This window comes from Plecotus auritus (genome assembly GCF_963455305.1).
Source record: "Plecotus auritus genome assembly, chromosome: 1".
Lineage (NCBI taxonomy): Eukaryota > Metazoa > Chordata > Mammalia > Chiroptera > Vespertilionidae > Plecotus > Plecotus auritus.
The window spans coordinates 38,344,177-38,362,901 of record NC_137770.1 but is presented as its reverse complement, the minus strand read 5'-3'; the positions used below and the strand labels follow the sequence as shown (position 1 = coordinate 38,362,901).

The 18,725-nt window shown below is 41.7% G+C and overlaps 2 protein-coding genes across 4 annotated transcripts in view; both read right to left on the bottom strand.

Moving 5' to 3' along the window:
- The window catches only part of CCDC175 (coiled-coil domain containing 175), a gene marked incomplete at its 5' end in the record, with an annotated part of 59,157 nt that extends 53,432 nt beyond the window's left edge, over positions 1 to 5,725 (bottom strand). The window contains 3 exon segments of the mRNA XM_080687811.1: positions 197 to 308; positions 3,779 to 3,864; positions 5,572 to 5,725. Of these exon segments, the coding sequence (XP_080543937.1) occupies positions 197 to 308; positions 3,779 to 3,864; positions 5,572 to 5,725 (352 nt within the window).
- Positions 5,726 to 13,203: 7,478 nt separating this feature from the next.
- The window catches only part of RTN1 (reticulon 1), a 193,477-nt gene continuing 187,955 nt past the window's right edge, over positions 13,204 to 18,725 (bottom strand). For all 3 annotated transcript variants that reach the window (XM_080671506.1, XM_080671505.1, XM_080671507.1), the window contains 5 exons: positions 17,359 to 17,497; positions 16,711 to 16,780; positions 16,167 to 16,213; positions 16,023 to 16,081; positions 13,204 to 14,004 (listed from right to left, as the gene is read on the bottom strand). In XM_080671506.1, the coding sequence (XP_080527632.1) occupies positions 13,962 to 14,004; positions 16,023 to 16,081; positions 16,167 to 16,213; positions 16,711 to 16,780; positions 17,359 to 17,497 (358 nt within the window). In that variant the 3' untranslated portion in view covers positions 13,204 to 13,961. The remainder of the gene's footprint in view (positions 14,005 to 16,022; positions 16,082 to 16,166; positions 16,214 to 16,710; positions 16,781 to 17,358; positions 17,498 to 18,725) is intronic.

Genomic DNA, 18,725 nt, shown 5'->3' with positions numbered 1-18,725 from the left:
ATTTTCTTTTTTTTAAATGAAAAGTGTTTAATGTTGATATTATTGCAGGTGTCCCCAATTTCCCCCTTTTTTGCCCACTTCTACCCCTCACCCCCCGCCTCAGCCTTCATCACACTATCATCCGCGTCCATGGAGAATGCATATGTGTTCTTTTGCTAATCCCTTCACCTTCTTTACCCAGTCACTCTCAAAATACCTTCCAGTTCTGTGTTAATGTTATCAGGAAGAGTTTCCAATAGAAAATATAGTCTACTGAGTTCCATGCTTTCGATTTCCAGAAGTTCAATTGTAGCTTTTCTCAATTCTTCCTAAAGATTGAAATTACATATTAAAACAATAAACTTTATCTCCTAAACAATGCCCTATAAATGCTTTCAAAGGTCAAAATGTAATTTTCATTAAATATCTTATGCTGCTATTTTTATTTGGAATAGAAATAGGAAACATAACTACAATCAGTTTTAAGGTGTCACTGTTAATTTATTTTTTAATTTCCACTTATTTTCTCCTACTCAGAAATCATCTTTCCCTATGTGTGTTTCCTGTTTGCAGTTTCAATCAATTTAAAGACTTCAACAAAAAGGGTAACATTGAGAAAGAAAACTACTTAATTAAAAGTAGAAAATGCCTATAAAAACATGCTTACGTATAAAGCAGTGGTTCTCAACCCTTCTAATGCTGCGACCCTTTAATACAGTTCCTCATGTTGTGGTGACCCCCAACCATAAAATTATTTTCGTTGCTACTTCATAACTGTATTTTGCTACTGTTATGAATCGTAATGTAAATATCTGTGTTTTCCGATGGTCTTAGGTGACCCTGCTAGCGGTTCTCAACCTGTGGACCTGTTGAGAACCTGCTGTAGAGCCTAAGACCATCGGAAAACACAGATATTTACATTGCAATTCATTAACAGTAGCAAAATTACAGTTATGAAGTAGCAACGAAAATAATTTTATGGTTGGGGGTCTCCACAACATGAGGAACTGTATTAAAGGGTCGCGGCATTAGAAAGGTTGAGAACCACTGGTATAAAGAGAACAATAGTTCTCTTGACATACCTACAAATCCAAACAAAAAGTCAGGTAAGCCTGCTATTATTGTTATTATTATTATTAATTCATAATTTTGGGGGTGGGGTTATTTGAAAAAAAATTAAAAATCTGTTCATGAAAAAACAGATGAAATCATCTTTTAAATAAATGGTTGTAATGGATATAGGTACTTTATGACCTGAGAAATTACTATTATTTTTATTAATAATGAAAAGCAAGTTACATAATTGTATATATAGTATGATCAGGTTTCTATAAAAAACAAAATTCAATACAGGCATCATCTACATCCTGAAAGTAGGAAGAACATTCATCAAGGAGTTAACTGTGATTATTGTAGGATGGTGGGATCATCGTGGTTTTTACTTTCTTCCTTTTGCTTGTCTATTTTTTTTTTCTGTTTTCCAGAGTAACTTGTAGTGCTTTTATAATAGTGAAAATGTGCTACTTTAAAAAATGGAAGGATTTATCTCTAAGAGGTTTCACAGGTCAGATATTAAATGGAGACATACTAGATACTTTAACAAGCCACAATAAATACTTTGATCCCTTCAATCCCTAGAGAAAAACATAACTGAAAACAAAGCAAAGGAAGAGGTTTTCATGAGATCACAGTACAGTATAACATGCACAAACTCTAAAGAGTATGTATTCTACTAGTATATGCATATACTCTACATGTATTCAAATAAGTGTAATTATAAGGTATAATTCTATAGTATACATACACAACTGTATATATTTTTATACAAAACTAGAGGCCCAGTGCATGAAATTCATGCACTTGGGGGTCCCTCAACCTAGCCCCATGGTCGGCAAACTGCGGCTCGCGAGCCACATGCGGCTCTTTGGCCCCTTGAGTGTGGCTCTTCAACAAAATACCACGGCCTGGGCGAGTCTATTTTGAAGAAGTGGCATTAGAAGAAGTTTAAGTTTAAAAAATTTGGCTCTCAAAAGAAATTTCAATCGTTGTACTGTTGATATTTGGCTCTGTTGACTAATGAGTTTGCCGACCTCTGGCCTAGCCTGCGCCCTCTCACAGTCTGGAACCCCTAGCTCCTTACTGCCTGCCTGCTTGCTCCTCCTTACTGCTTGGCTCACTGCTTCTTAGAGCTGCTGTGGAGGCGGGAGAGGCTCCCACCACCGCCGCCACACTCACCAGTTGTGAGCCTGGCTTCTGGCTGAGCGGAGCTCCCCCTGTGGGAGTGCACTGACCACCAGGGGGCAGCTTCTGTATTGAGCGTCTGCCCCATGGTGGTCAGTGAGCATCATAGTGACCAGTCATTCCACCGTTCGGTTGAATAGGATACTGGAGGCCTGGTGTACGGATTCATGCACCAATGGGGTCCCTTGGCCTGGCCTGCAGGGATCAGGCCAAAACCGGCCCAGTGCACAGATTTGTGCACTAGTGGGGTCCCTCCCTCGGCCTGGCCTGTGGGGATTGGGCCGAAACTGGCTCTCTGACATCCCCCAAGGGGTCCCGGATTACATGAGGGAGCAGGCCAGGCCGAGGGACCCTACTGGTGCATGATCAGGGCTGGGGAGGGATCATGGGAGGGCTCTAGGGCATGCCTGGCCCATCTTGCCCAATCAGCCAGACCCCAGCAGCAAGCTAACCTACCGGTTGAAGCATCTGCCCCCTGGTGATCAGTGCGTGTCATAGTGACTGGTCGAACGGTCAAACGAATGGTCAGACACTTAACATAGTAGACTTTTATTACAAAGGATAATTGTAAAGTAATGAGATTAACTTTTATCAGCAGTCTCTAGACCCAAACTCGTTTACTTTACAGTCATATATTTGGAAATTTGATATGTAGTAGATTCTTATTCAATATTTTTAAATCAAATAAAGAGACCTCACTATTCTGACCCTTCTGGGGAAGCATTGTAAATGTCACCTAGGACCAAACGGAAAAGTTTGTGACTTCAAAAGAAAATTATTTAAATATTTCTTTGTGGGGTTGAGTTAACATAACCAAAAGAATTTCTGTTCATTTATTTTCACTGAACAGCATGGTCTACTTCATGGAAATGGGTGCGAGAATTGCTTATAGAGAACTGAGTTCATTGGTACCACACATGCAATTTATTTCAGAGGTTGTTTGTCTTAACCAATACTTACATATTGGTGTCCTAAGCATTTGCCCATTTGGCTCACCCCTTAACTGAGCTCTATTCTGACCAGTATTGCTTCTGTTTAGCTGGCTTGCCCTCATCCATAGCACAAGTTTTTTTGTTTTGTTTGTTTTGGTTTTTTTTTTAGGGAGGGGGAGAGAGAGGGAGAGAGAGAAAGAGAGAAACATCAATGTGAGAGAGAAACATCAATGTGAGAGAGAAACATCAATGTGAGACACATCAATTGATTGCATCCCATGTGCTCCAAGGGCAAAGATCGGACCTGCAACCCAGGCACGTGCCCTTGACCGGAATCACACTCATGACCTTTCAGTCCACAGGCCGACACTCTAAACACTGAATCAAAGCGGCTAGGGCCATAGCACAGGTCTTAATTAAGTGTTCTGCGTGGAAAATCAGGCAACAGTCCACCACTGAGCAACACTGGTTAAAATGCTTAGTAAATTGAGAGGGAAAAAATTTTTTATAAAAATTTTTTTATGTATCTATTGAAATACCTTGAACAGAGTTGGTGCTAAATTAAAGTTTGATGAAGAAGTAAGTGCAAGATGGGGGGGGGGGAACTTTTATAGATAATACAATACCAATCTCTTGACAGATATAGCAATGTCCTTAAGAAAGATCTTAGCTTCTTCGTTGCATTTAAAATAGCCACTTTGCAGTGATTGTTCTAAAAAAATAAAAGTAGAAAATTAAGATCTCATATTTATCTGTTCAAATCCTATTTAACCCTTTAAGATCTAGCACAAATGTTTACTCAGCTGGAAATTACATCTTATATCTCTGAATTTCTGTCATACTTTACATAAATCTCTTTTGTACTTGTTATTTTCTATTTCATTCTATTCTAATTTAGGGATATATTTTATGCTCCTTGAATCCATCTTTGCATCTCATGGTAAAAAAGAGAATGTTTATAGCATAAGACAAGAAATTCAACAAACGTTTATGAAAAAGGTATAAATATAACAAGCCTATAATGTAGGTTTGTATAGGAATGTTTTCATATATGGTAGTATTTTGCCCAGAAACACACATTTAATTAACTGTATAACAATCTAAGTTGACTCTTGTAAAATTATGATGATTCCTATCTCACAGGTAAGAAATCTAAGAATTTGAGGTCATATCATAAGTTCAAGGTCACAGAGCCCATCACGGATAGAGTCTGGATTCAAATGCAAGTGGTGTGACTACAGGTTCCATGCCCTAAAGAGCTCCATTTACTTTCAGAAAAGTAAATAGCAATTTCTGCCCTCACTTCCAGGGAACTCGAATTCTCTGAATGAAATAAGCTCTCAAACCAAGTGAAAATCAGTTATGGAGTTTGCAAGCAAGTGTGTGTTAGAGAAGGACGGGCATTGCCTGCTATTTCCTTTTCTTTCTTCTAAGGAATGAATGAACCCAAGAGCTTGATCCCACTTGCAAAGGAGTTGGAGAGCTACTACATATTTTATAATTCACACTAAGGACAAGAGGTTCAATTAAGTTTTTCTTCCTAAGAAAAACTTTCTGAAGGTCCAAAAATTATTAGCAGAAAAAAATTATTTGTCAGTGAATGGATATGCTGATCTAGAGGACCTTGGACACGAAAATACTCCTCCAACACTTGTAAGAATTGTGAAGTAAAATTCGTTTATCTAAGAAAGATTAAAAAAAAAAACTATATCAAACTGAGTAACATTATGATAGATATCAGTATAGTTATCTGGAAACAATGAGATTATTAGAGTAAAGCAAGGAGATGCTTTGTTGTTTGGTATAAATGGTTTATGAGCTCAACAAGACACCCTTCCTTGGACTGTCGCACCTTAAGCTTATGTGACTTGATTACAGGTTCAGCTTCTTAAATGAAGTATTTTAACCTAGCCCCACCCAAGGCTATTATCTGTTGCATCTCCATAACACCCTTCTCTAATATTCCTTGCCTAATACGACAAGAGCTTCTTAATCACTCGTGTCGTGTTAGGCAAGGAGATGCTTTCTTGTTTGCCTGTTAAATTTTCCAGTTTGCCATGGCACAATGTTGGAGGAGATTAACTTGTAAAGGAAACTCACGAAGGGAAAAGGGAAAACTGAATGCACAATCTAAATGCAGGTGGGCACTCCAGTTGCAGATAAATGGCAATGGCTTGAGAGTCCTAGGATTTGTCACCAGCTACTGGTGTGGGTTGGGCCAAGTCACTCCAGTGGCACGACAGCAAGAGGGCTGAGTCCTGGGTCCCACTCTGTCGCCTCTCTCTAACCCTAGGACCGGAGAAGGCTCTGCACAAGCCAGGGAGGCGCTGGGTCCCAGAGGCGGGTCCCACTGAAGGTTCCTGGTAAGCTGAGCGCCCCCTCTCCGAGGACTCCCTCCCAGCGCCCGCGGGCCTCTCACCCACAATAAAGAGCTGCTCCAGCGCTGCGGTCGCGACTGTGGAGCCCAGGGTGGAGGGGAAGGTGCTTAAGTCCAGAGACGGGCCAGTGGAGACCGCGACCTGCTTCTGCTTTTCGCTGAACCCCAGCTCCGGAGACCAGGAGTGTAGCGCCATGATGCTGCTTGCTCCTGCGTCGCCCACTTGACCAGAGGCAAAGACGCAATCCCGTTGCCATGGGCAACGAGGTCGCCCACGCAGGCGCACCAGCTGTGGCCCTCTGCGCGTCTCTAGCTTTATTCACAACAATTAAGCGATACCGGAAGGAACCCCTCTGGAGCGGTCCTTTTCTCCATTTCCATTTTTTTTTTTAAGGTGGATCAGTGAGTATTTTATTGAGCAAATGTTATGAGCTGGGCACTGTGCCAGAAGCCGGGCTACACAGTTGAATGAGAGAAAGCTTCAGCCTTACTCTTCAAGTTTGGCAGGCAGACACATAAACATAATAATAATAGGCAACCCTAACAGTTTATTCTCTATCAGGCCCTATTCTAAATGTTCCGATCAGTCAGGATAGGAGAGGTATGTTGCAGTAACAAATGACCCCCTAAGAAATCCCTTTGGCTTACATTTCCATTTCTTTAGCTCAGCCCTCGCACCTGTCTCGTGGACCTTGGGAATCAATAAGGATCGTCTCTGAGCGCGGCTCTGTGTCAGGCACTACGGAGGAGCTTAATTTTCCCAGTGGCTTTGTGAGGCAGGTTCTTTCACTCACAGGTGCTAATTTTAGATGAGCCTAGGTAGTTACACACCTGCAAGGTATTTTGTGGTTTCACAAAATGTCCATTTTGTAACTGCTCCCATGACCTATTTAGTCTTTGTCATAACGCTTCAGGGAGATTATTATGGTTATCCTATTTTTCAGAAAATCTTACTGAGGTGTGAGATATACAATAACCTTGGGGATAACCTCTGGCCCGGCCCTTAGAATTGGACAATGGCATGGCAGTTTTCCCAGCCCGGGTCTGCCAGAGCTGCCCCGTGACTGCAACCAGGGCGGGGAGTGGGGCTGGGGTGAGGAGTGCTCAGGCTGGACAGCCAGGCACTGAGGCGTGGCTGCAGAGTATGGGGTGCAGGAGCCAGCCTGAAATTGAGGCTGTGAATTTACTGTCGGACCTTGAATTCCCGAACTCAGGAGTTTGGGTTTTGCTGCTGCAGGCAATGCTGCTCTGAATAGGAAGTTGAGAACAGATTAAGGGGCTCCCTGCTGGCAGCTGCTTGGTAATCAGTTTATTTCTAGGTAACATTATGGTAGAGCAGAATATCCTTATCAATTACAGGCATTATGATTCTTTTCAAGGAACCATCTTGCAGAGTAATCAGAAACTAAATTGGGCCTGAAACAAACAACCCATATTTAGCATAAATGTCTTATTTATTTTTATTATTAAGTGGCATCCTAAAAAGGTAGCAGTGATCATTGTTAATGCTCACTTAGTATTTTTACAGACATTTCAAACACTCATGATCTTAAAGTAGCAATATTCTTATTTTTAATTTATTTAGTTCTTATTTTTACAAAGTGTTTTAGATGATTCATCTGAAGATGATTCAGTAAAGATCACTGGTGTATTAAGCTCTCCATTTGATCTAAAAATCTTTGCCTTTGCCCAGGCGGCATGGCTCAGTGGTTGAGCGTAGACCTATGAACCAGGAGGTCACGGTTTCCATTCCTGGGTACCCAGATTGCAGGTTCCATCCCCAGTGTGGGGCGTGCAGGAGGCAGCTAATCGATGACTCTCTGTCATCTCTTTCCCTCTCCCTTCCTCTCTGAAATCAATAAAAATATATGTATTTTTAATTTTTGTCTTCTTTTCTCTTTTTGTCTAGCTAAGGTTTTGTCATTTTTATTTTTTAAAAAATCAACTCAATTTTTTATATTTTCTATTCCTTATTTGAATTATTTTTGTTCTAATTTTTATTATTTCCTTCCTTCTGCTAACTTGGGGTTTAGTTCATTATTCTTTTCTAGTTTCTTTAGGTGTACAGTTAGGCTGTTTGAGATATTTTTTCTTTTTTAGTTTAGGCATTTAACCTTATAAACTTTCCTTAATACTGCTTTTGCTGTGTCCTATATGTTTTGGTAATTTGTGTTTTTATTTTCATTTGTCTTGATGTATATCTATTTTTTTTTTTATTTAAAAAGATGTTTTTATGGATTTCAGAGAGGAAAGGAGAGGGAAAGTGAGAGATAGAAACATCTACACTAATAAAAAAGAAATATGCAAATTAACCATCACTCCGCTACACCCACAGCCAATCAGGAGCAAGTATGCAAATTAACCCAACAAAGATGGCAGCAGCCGCTGAGCTGGAGAGAGCAGGAGGCTTGGGTTGCCCCCTGTGATGGAGGAAGCCAAGCTTCCCACCCACCCTGGCTGGCCCTGGCCTCTGCTCAAGGCTACAAAGTTTCAATTATAGAAGATAAATAAATCCCAGATACCTGCTTCCAGTTGGCCCTGGCCTCTGCTCAAGGAGGCACTGAATAAAAAAAAGAAAAAGAAACAAAGGAGGGGCTGGGAGCTTGTGTTGCCGGGGGGCATGGCCAGCCTGAAAACGGCCATCAGCCCCTCACCCAGGCTGGCCACACCCCCATGGGATGAGGGTCCTCACTGGGGGGCTTGACCAGCCTGCAAACAGCCATCAGCCCCTCTCCCAGGCTGGCCAGGCACCCAAGTGGGACCCACCCTGATCTGGGACACCCTTCAGGGCAAAACAGCCAGCCCCCACCTGTGCACCAGGCCTCTATCTGTACTAATAAAAGGGTAATATGCTAATTAGACTGGGAGACCTTCCAGATGTTCTTTTGGACAAAGCCATGGTGGTGGGGCTGAGGTAGAGGTGGTTAGAGGCCAAGAGGGGAGGGCAGTTGTGGGTGATCAGGCTGGTGGGGGGCGGGGCCATTGGGGGTAAGCAGACCAGCAGGGGGGCCAGTTGGGGGCGAGCAGGCTGTCAGTGGGGGTCAGTTGGAGGTGATCAGGATAGCAGGGGAGGCAGTTTGGAGTGAGCAGGCCAGCAGGGGGGCAGTTGGGGGCGAGCAGGCCAGTGGGGAGGGGAGGTGGGGGCGAGCAGGCCAGCAGGGGGTGCAGTTGGGGGCAAGCACACTGGCATGGGGGGCAGTTGGGGGTGATCAGGCTGGCGGCAGGGGGCAGTTGGGGGCAAGCAGGCCGGCAGGCAGAGTGGTTAGGGGCAATCAGGCAGGCAGGTGAGTGGTTAGGAGCCAGCAGTCCTGGATTGCGAGAGGGATGTCCGACTGCCGGTTTAGGCCTGATCCTTGTAAACCAGCAGTAGGACATCCTTGAAGGGATCCCAGATTGGAGAGGGTGCAGGCCTGGCTGAGGGACATGCCCCCCCCCCATGCATGAATTTTTTGCACCGGTCCACTAGTCAATAATAAGAGAGATCCATAGATTGGCTGCCTCCTGCAGGCCCCCCATTCGGGATCCAGCCTGCAAACTGGGCATGTGCCCTGACTGAGAACCGAACTATGACTTCCTGGTTCATGGGTCCACCGACACTCAACCGCTGAGCCACACTGGGCAGGCTTGAGGTATATTTTAAATTCCCTTTTGATTTCCTCTATGACCCAATAATTGTTTAAGAGTATTATTTATTTTCCACATATTTGTGAATTTCCCCATTTTCTTGCTTTTACTCATTTCTAGTTTCATTCCATTATGCTCAGAAAAGATACATGGTATAATTTCTGTCTTTTCAAATTTGTTAGGACTTGTCTTGAGGCCTTACATGTGATCTGTCCCAGAGACTGTTCCGTGTGTACTTGAGAATGTGTATTCTTCTGTTGGGTGAAAAGTTCTGTATATGTCTTTCAGATACATTTGGTCTATAGGTTCGCCCAAGTCCATTCTTTCTTTATTGATCTTTCTGTCTGGATGTTCTATACATTATTGAATGTGGGGTGTTGAAGTCTCTCACTATTATTGCATTGCTTTCTCTTTCTCCTTTCCTAAAGATCTGTCAATATTTATTTTATATACTCAGGTGCTCTGATATTGGGTGCGTGTATATTTATAATTGTATCTTCACGTTAAATTGACCCTTTTATCATTATGTAAAGACTGTCTTTGTTTCTAAAGACAATTTTTGTCTTAAAATCAAGTTTCATATTTTATATTCTCAAGTTGCTGTTTAGTGTCCTTTCATTTCTACTTGAAATACTTTTAGCATAGTAGGGAGGTACCAGAGAGAAGTAATTCTAGCAGGATTATTTTATAAGGCTGTGACTCAGGCTAAAAGCAATTACATTTACTCATTGAAGAAAATGTGGCCAGCCAAATTAATTCTGTAATATTGCATGTATTGAACTGAAGATAAATTAGAAAAAAAAATCACATTGAGGAGCTCAAGGATGATACTTATACAAAGCACTAACTATAGAAGCACGTTGGAGTCTGAAGGCAAAGCTTGGTTATTCCCCATCTAACCACTGCTACATTGGCTAACACTAGGATACTAATGGTGGCTCTTTCACATCTGTAGAGAGCGCCTGGGGGCAAACCTGAGCAAAGGGTCATCGGCTGAGTCCAGCAGTGTTGGCAAAGCCATGTTCTGGAAACACACCTTGCCAAAGGCAAGGCAGGGATGTTGTCAGTCCTGACCTGTAGCTCAGGTGCCAGGGGGTGGGTGTAATTATCTAAGTTCAGCCGGGTGCCAGGGGCGGATGCAATTATCAGGGTCCAGTTAGGCCTGACGATTATGAGAAGCCACAAGAATGAAGAATTGCAGCTTGATCTTTAAGCATGATTTCACATAATTTCCTTTGTCTTAAACTCTAGTAAAACTTCCTGATACCATGCTGTATATAATAAATTCGCTGTACTAGCTCTGGGTCACTGTCTCTCCATCCGAGAACAGTGTCCCACCTGGTCCCAGCTTTACCCACTGTCTCTGTGTCTATCTCTTTCTTTTTCTCAATCCCCAGTCGCCCCTACTTAGGACTCATTCGCTCTCTAGCCATGCTGGTTGTGGCTGGAGAACCCCTATGCACATCTCCCACCTGCTTCTCTACACTCAGAAGAAAGTGATGAAGTCTGGGTTCTCAGAGATGCCCTATTCAAGGACAGTGTGGCAATTGCTAGAACTGTACAGTAGTGAAGCACAGCCCAGCATGTGGCCATTCTCAAGTGCATGTGGGTAAGGGAGGAGCTGTCCCACTACTTCTCAGCTGTGATTCCTAACAGTGGGAAACAAGGAGAAAGAGATCTGGGCTCCACATAGGAAGAAAAGTCTTCACAGGGATGTAAGGGTCAGTGGGAGGCCTAGGATGGTGTTATGGGTTGAATTGTGTCCCCTCCGCCCCGCAAGAAGATATGTTGAAGTCCCAAACCCCAGCATCTCAGAATGTGACCTTATTTGGAAATAGGGTCTTTTACTAAGGCAATTAAGTTAAAGTGAGGTCATTAGGGTGGGCCCTAATCCGATATGACAGGTGTCCTTATAAAATGGGGAAATTGGACACAGAGGGAGGAGGATATGAAGAGACACGGGGAGAAGATGGCCATGTGCCTGAAGTGATGTACCATATGTTGCTGGCAACCACCAAAAGCTGAAAGAGGTAAGGAGAATTCTCCCCTAGAGCTATTGGAGAGAGGATGGCCCTGCCGACACCTTGGTTTTAGACTTCCAGCTTCCAGAACTGTAAGAGAATAAATTTCAATTGTTTTAAGAAGAACTTTCTACTGTTCACAGCTTTCAGAATAACCTCACTCACTTGGGGTCCCTGGGGGCTCTGTCCTTGGTTCTCTTCTTACCTGTTCACTGGGTCCTTACATTGTATCGATCATCTTGAATATCAACTTAACAGATGCTTCCTGTAGAAGCAGGATATTATGTGCCCTGTGTTCCATTTGGTACAATTCTACATCTATACCTATCATTTTGTAAGGCTGGACTGTACTCAGGAAATTTTCTTCACCACTGTCAGCAAATGCAATGCCTCATAAGATCCTCCTACTGAGAAGCTGCTTATGCAACGAATTCTGGGCCCATAGGCATGAGGAAAATGCTGCCAATGCAGATATTGGGGAAGGTTAATTCTACATGCCAGAGCCATTTAGAAGAAATTTTATCTTAAAGGTTGGAGACTGAAATACACACATGAAAAAAAAAAAATCCTCTTCTGTATCTAGTAACCACAAAAAGCAGTAGGCACCAAACTAAGCTTATTGTCTTCCTTCCCAAACCAGCTCTTTTAGGCTTTCTATTCTCAAAAACGGTATTGCATTCCCCTGATCAGCTAGTATTAGACAGAGGCGAGCAAGGGCGTGGCATGCAAGCTGCCTAGCTTACCTAGGAGGTGCTAACGCTCAGGTCAGCCTTGGTTGAAACCCCGTATCCAATCAGTCGCCAGCACCAGTCTCATCTCCCTCCACGTAATCTCATAGCCAGTCCTCGTTGCATAGTGGGTGCCTGGCAGGACGGGCTGATATAAAGGATCAGGAACAGGTGGATACCTCCTTTCTATTCTCACGGTGGCTACTTTAGGAGAGGCCTATTCATTTGACGCCTGCTTGCTGTTAGTTACGCTATAGTTGTTTCCTACAGTCTTCTGATCTCTAGTATCAGGCACCCTCCGTGTGTTTATGCGACTCTGAGATCTAAAGAACAAAGACCAGATCCTTGGTGTTTCTTTCTAGTGTGATCTGGACCCAGCCTGTCAGCCTTAACTGACACAACCATTCCCAACCCAAGCACCTTACAACCCAATTCAGCTAATTACACACTGCGTGTGCCATGCACTACCATGTCTTAGCACCTTAGTTCATGATCTTTCTTTATATTGGAATGAACCTTCTCTATCTGGAGAAAGCCAGATCAGGACCCAGCCCCAAAGCTCCCCTTCTCTGTCGCTCCTATTTCACGCTGCCTTTTATTTAGTTAGCATTTCCACAGAGTCACCTCCCACCTCCCCCATTTTGGCTATTGGCACAGTGTCCAGTTGCCCTGTGGTCTCCGTAAGTGCTTATGAAACCTGTGTACAGGTCAAAGGCAGCTTTTGTAACTATTCCTTTTATCTCCCACTACTTTTATTCCTCCCACTGCTACAACTTGCATCCACTTCTACCTGGTCATCCTTGACTTTTGACTCTAAGAGTGAAATAAAACGTGCCACTGGACTTTTGACAAAAAGTGAGCAATTGCTAGAAGACTTATCTTGGTGATGGCAGGAACTGTAGTCTCTCTTATTCACAGTCCTAGTCTCAGTGCTTGACACACATTGGGGCTCAATGAATAATTCCAAAAAGACTGAGTTTATAGCAATTATAACTGTTTCATACCAGTGTTGTGTTGTATATTATAAGAATTTTATGGATTTATATCACTTCCAATTTTAAAAAAAACTACTTAAAATATCTGTGTCAACCACACAATATAATATTAGAGTCTTTTCCAGTTTTGGTGATTTCTATTAATAGCCCAAAGTAGCCATATTCCAGGTTGGGGTTGGACCATATGGTCCTGGAGACGGGAGAAAAATGAACACTTGGTCTCAACCTTCCCAACATACATGTCCTCCGGAGATTTCATCTCTTACAACTTTTGGATTTTCTAGTAAGAACACAAGAAGAGAGGGAGAAGTTTTTACATTTAGTAACATTTATTTATGCATTCAATACCAAGTACAGAAGTGCAAATATCCAGAGTCCATAATTAAGTCCATTAGGAACTACAGAGAAAGTAATACAAATTGTAATAAAGTTAACATGCTGGTACTCTTTAGTTACCATACATGTAAATCAGCCCGTCAGTCCCACACAACAAAAGTACCGCCTTTTGTTTTGGATTTATTCATTCATTTAATTATTTTGAGTTATACAAAACTGATTACCGTAAGTACAACCAACTGTTTTTATTTTTACGTTGTGTGCGTTGGAAAAACACTAAAACATCGGTCTACACGTCTACTATTGTTATTAAAGATTAATCCGACCAGCAGCCCACGGACATAAAAGCGATTTCCACTACTGCGCCAGTGCACTCGGCGGGAAAGGCCTAGCCAGGGGAACATGAGAAGCGACAGAAGCATTGCAGGGAGGAGGAGAAGAACACCGAAGAAGGAAAGATAACTTGGGCTCTCACCATCATGCACGTTTTTTTAGCAACACGAAATTAAAAACCACATCTAATACACTTTTCTCTATACTTTAGTGTTTGACACAAGTGACTCAAATATCCTAAGAGTACAGGAACAGCCTAAAAACAGCTGTTTCAAAGTTTGTCTCTAAGATTATGGTACCGGGGGGAGAAACAATCGACTTGCCATAACACGTAAGAAGAGAGCTGTTACCACTCCAGACATTTCTGTTGTGCCCAGTCCCGGTGGGATATCAGTTTACTCAGCGTGCCTTTTAGCGCCTGGGATTTTAGCCTGGATCCTAAAAAGACAACATCAAAAGGTAATAAATCACAAGTGTTATTAATAAAAGTATTTTATGACATTATGTGTTGTTGCTGTAATTAGTTAAGTGATCAAATAGCTTAACATTTCAAAAAATAATTTTTATGTATGAGTGTCCACAAACACATTCTTTTTCTTCTTTTTGAAGTGGTTTTTAAAAAACATTTTACTTTCCAATTGCAGTTGACATTCAATATTATTTTGTATAGTTTCAGGTGTACAGTGTAGAGGTTAGACAACCATACACTTTATTTACAGTGTCCCCCTGGCACCATACACAGTTATTACAATATTATCGACTATTTTCCCTATGCTGTACTTCACATCCCTGTGACCATTCCGTAATACCAATTTGTGCTTCTCAATCCCTTCACCTTTTTCACGCTGTCCCCGCAACGCCCCCTCCCCTCTGCAACCATCAATCGTTCTCTCCGAATCTATGAGCCTGCATAACCACATTCCCTTGCAGCAATAAGAAGAATGTGTAGCCGAAACCGGTTTGGCTCAGCGGATAGAGCGTCGGCCTGCGGACTGAAGGGTCCCGGGTTCGATTCTGGTCATGGGCATGTACCTTGGTTGCGGGCACATCCCCAGTGGGGGGTGTGCAGGAGGCAGCTGATTGATGTTTCTCTCTCATTGATGTTTCTAGCTCTCTATCCCTCTCCCTTCCTCTCTGTAAAATATCAATAAAATATATTAAAAAAAAAAAAGAAGAAGAATGTGTAAATCAGACAAAGAATGATCCAAGAAGGCCATCTTTCTTAAATTATAACTTTTTAGGTAAACAAAGATAGTGACTTATTTCCGGATTACAGCAGCTGTGATAGAGGTAGGTGACCATTTATCAACAGTCTGGGACATTTCTGAAAGAGAAAGACAGGGCTGTTACTAACTATTCCAGGACATTAGGCATAAACAGAGATGGTCCCAGGTAAAGGAACCTATGACTAATCTCAACGTAGTCAAACTACCCAGGCTGGAATTAAGAAACCTGAGCCCTAGTCCCTGCTGTGCTACCAGTCAGCTGTGTGACATAAGGCCAGCTAATGAGCTTTCCTGGTCTTACAGTGTCCATTTTTAAAGTGTGGATATATCTCCAAAAAACCCCCAAAACAGTAATTTGAAAGAATATATGCAGCACCCCTATGTTCACTGCAGCATTATTTACAATAGCCAAGATATGGAAGCAACCCAAGTGCCCATCAATAAACAAGTGTGTAAAAGAGTGGTGGTACATACATATAATGGAATATTACTGGACCATAAAAGAGAATGCAATCTTCCAATTTTTGACATTATGGATGGACCTAGAAGGTATAATGGTAAGTGAAATAAATCAGGGAAAAATAAATACCATATGATTTCGCTTATATGTGGAATCTAAAGAACAACATAAAAGAATAAACAAAATAGAAGTACTCATAGATACAGAGAACAGACTGATGGTTGCCAGAGGGGAGGGGTGTTGGGGATGGCATAAAAAAGGTGAAGGGATTAAGACACACAAATTGGTAGTTACAAAAGAGTCACAGGGAATAGAACAGTATAGGGAATAGAGTAATTAATATTGTAATAACTATGTATGGAGCCAGGTTGGTACTTGAAATATCAGGAGGATCACTTTGTAAAGTATATGATTGTCTAACCACTATGCTGTACACCTGAAACAAAATAATACTGAATATAGACTGTAATTGAAAAATAAAAGTAAAAAATAAAATGTGTGATTTGGTTGAGTCAAAAAAAATCCTCATTCACCATGATACCTGAAATAAACCATCAACACACCTGAAAGTTTTGTTTGAGAGTTTTAAAATTTGTACTTATTTTCTGAAATAATACTATTGGAAAGAGCATGAGTATGACTCAAGTAAGTGAATGAATGATCATAAATCAACCTATAATTTTATTATCCTTTTATTACCCCTACCTCATCCACTTATATGCCTGCTTAAGACAGTCTCTCCTTTTTACAAGTTGCACTGTGTAACTTACTTTGCCACAATAGCATTTATGTGAGTCCTCACAAGTCCCAGATATTGGTCAACCTGTGCCTACAACAAGGAAGAAAATCATGAGCACATCCAAAGTTCATGAGGCCAAACGTAACATGAATGTTTGACTTCACACAGAACTTACCTGGTGCTTAACATACACTACAGGTAGAGTAAACATTGAAACCACAGCTGGGATGAAAAACAAATAAGAGTATTAAAATTCTGAGAGTCACCAGTATCTATAAGCTTATAGATACATGTTTATGTAGTTATGTAATATTATAGCATTTATAATAGTCAGCATTCTAGATAAAAGAGGACAGGGCAGTTCCTAAGGAAAACAAAGGGATGCCGAGCCCTTTACAGATAGTAAGTCATTCTCCCTTGAATGAGGGTAGATTGTGCCTTCCTAAGATGAAAATGGATTTCTGTCCATAACCGCCATTGTAATATACATTAGAAGAAGAAAAAAAACCCTTCAGACTAAGAAATTCATTATTAATGTGTAATATATATCGTATACTCTTTATTGAACTATGGTCAGGGAAATGCGCAGCACTCAGGGGATCTGGTATTTGTTCCCAGGAATCTATCAATTCAAGCTAACGGCTAACAGCTAACAGCCAAGGAAGCTCTATGCTCACGGAGCGTGTGAAGGAAGACGTAGCACGCTCATCTGTCCTTACCCATGAGCAGCAGGGTCAGGCCGTTGAAGAGAGCGCCAACATAAGTCAGGAGCCACATCAGGACTGCGAACTGAAAAATGAAATGATTATCACAGCTTCTAAAACCGTGACAGGTAAGGGTCTCATTTCTTCGACTTTTTAGATTAGAATTTGAGGCAAAATATATCATGATTTCAACAGGGAATGTAGGAGCACTTAAAGCTTGTCCCAGGATTACTGCAAGAGGGTCCTGTTTACTTTTCTCAGAACCCTTTGGCCTGTTTCTGTGTGGATCCATGAGCTAAGAATGGATTTCACATTTTTAAATGCTCGAATAAAAATCAAAACAAGAATAACATTTTGCTATATGTGAAAATGATATAAAATTCAATTTTCAGCATTATAAATAAAGTTTTATTGACTCAGTGGGCAACCTAGGGCAAGTGTCTTAGCCTCTCTGAGCCACAACACACTTCCAACATCTGTAAAATAAGGGGATTAGGCTGGATGAGCTCCATGGTACGGTACAGCTAGAAGTTTTCTGACTCTAGAATGTAATTTCCACTTGCATTTTATTATCCAGGATGGGTTTTGGTTTATTATATTATACCTTTAGGGGGAAAAAAACAAAACTCAAGACTGTCTAGTGAGCAGCTAAAGCAATCGTACTTTTAGGGAATCCACCAGGTCCTGGACGAGGAAGAGTCTCCTCAGTTCTTTAAGCGTGTTGTTCACGTAAAACTGCAGGCAGTCCGTGTACTTCTGAATCTGCTCCTGAGAAAGGGTGATCTCGAGCTCCAAGTAGGCCCTGCCAACAAACCATCCCCACAGAGCACTCATCAGAGGGAACCACCAAACAGCTAAGTTTTCCTTCTTTCACTCTGAGTGTGACAGCTGGGTCGTCCTGGGGGTGAGGGGTGCCAGCCAGTGGGCACCACTCAGTGCGCGGGGGAACGGGAGAATCATGGTGCCTCTTGGGGCGCTGTAACTGCTTTTATTTCCCAAAGACAGCATCATAATGTGAGCAACTGTCCAAAATCAGCTCACTTTCTGAATTCTCTAGATATCCCTGGCCCACCAGGTAATTGTGAAAGTCCTCATGTCTTCTTGGCTGAGTGGACATGAATTATATTTTAAAATAGTTGAAATATCTGAAAATTCTAGCTGCCATTTATTGTTTGTCATCTAAAACTCTTAAGATTGGTATTTAAATTCTGGAAAGTTCTTCGAAGATTTTATCTAGAGAGCTCGGAACACTCAAGTGAGCTGGGCCATATTAAAATGCTCACTACTTCTATTAAGAGAGGTACCTTTGTTTATTTTGTTCATTAGATTCCACATGTAAGTGAAATCATACACAAACAAATAAAATAGAAACAGATTCAGATATCAAAAATAGAATGACAACTGTCAGAGGGGAGAGGATTGGAGGTCTGGGTAAAAAAGGTGAAGGGATTAAGCAAAAATACAACAACACAAAACACCTCAGAGACACAGACAACAGTATGATGATTACAAGAGGGAAAAGCGAGTGGGGGAGGGAGAAAAGGGTAAAGGGGGATATATGGTGACGGAAGGAGACTTGACTTTGGATGGTGAACACACAATATAATAGATGATGTATTACAGAAGTATACACTTGAAACCTATATAATTTTACTAACCAATGTCACCCCAATGAATTCAATACAAAAAGATAATCGTGTACATAAAGATAAATACACACAAAAAAAAGAGAGAGGGAGAGAGAGTATCTTTAGTAACTGCATTTTCATTTGTTCAAATGGTTATATTGAACACTTGGGTAGATAAACCAAACTCCTCAAATATATGCAAATTAGTGCATCCTCCTGTTTGGCCATGCTCCTCACAGAGGTCCACCTCCTTCTCTCCACCCACTTCTGCACTAATACAGGACGTGTTGTCTACCCAGAGGATAGCCCTAGAGCACTTACAGTGCCTACCTAACTCTGGGAATCGGGGTGAAGAGGAAAGCAGCATTTGGCTTGAGTTTTAGGGGGTTTATATGGAAATAT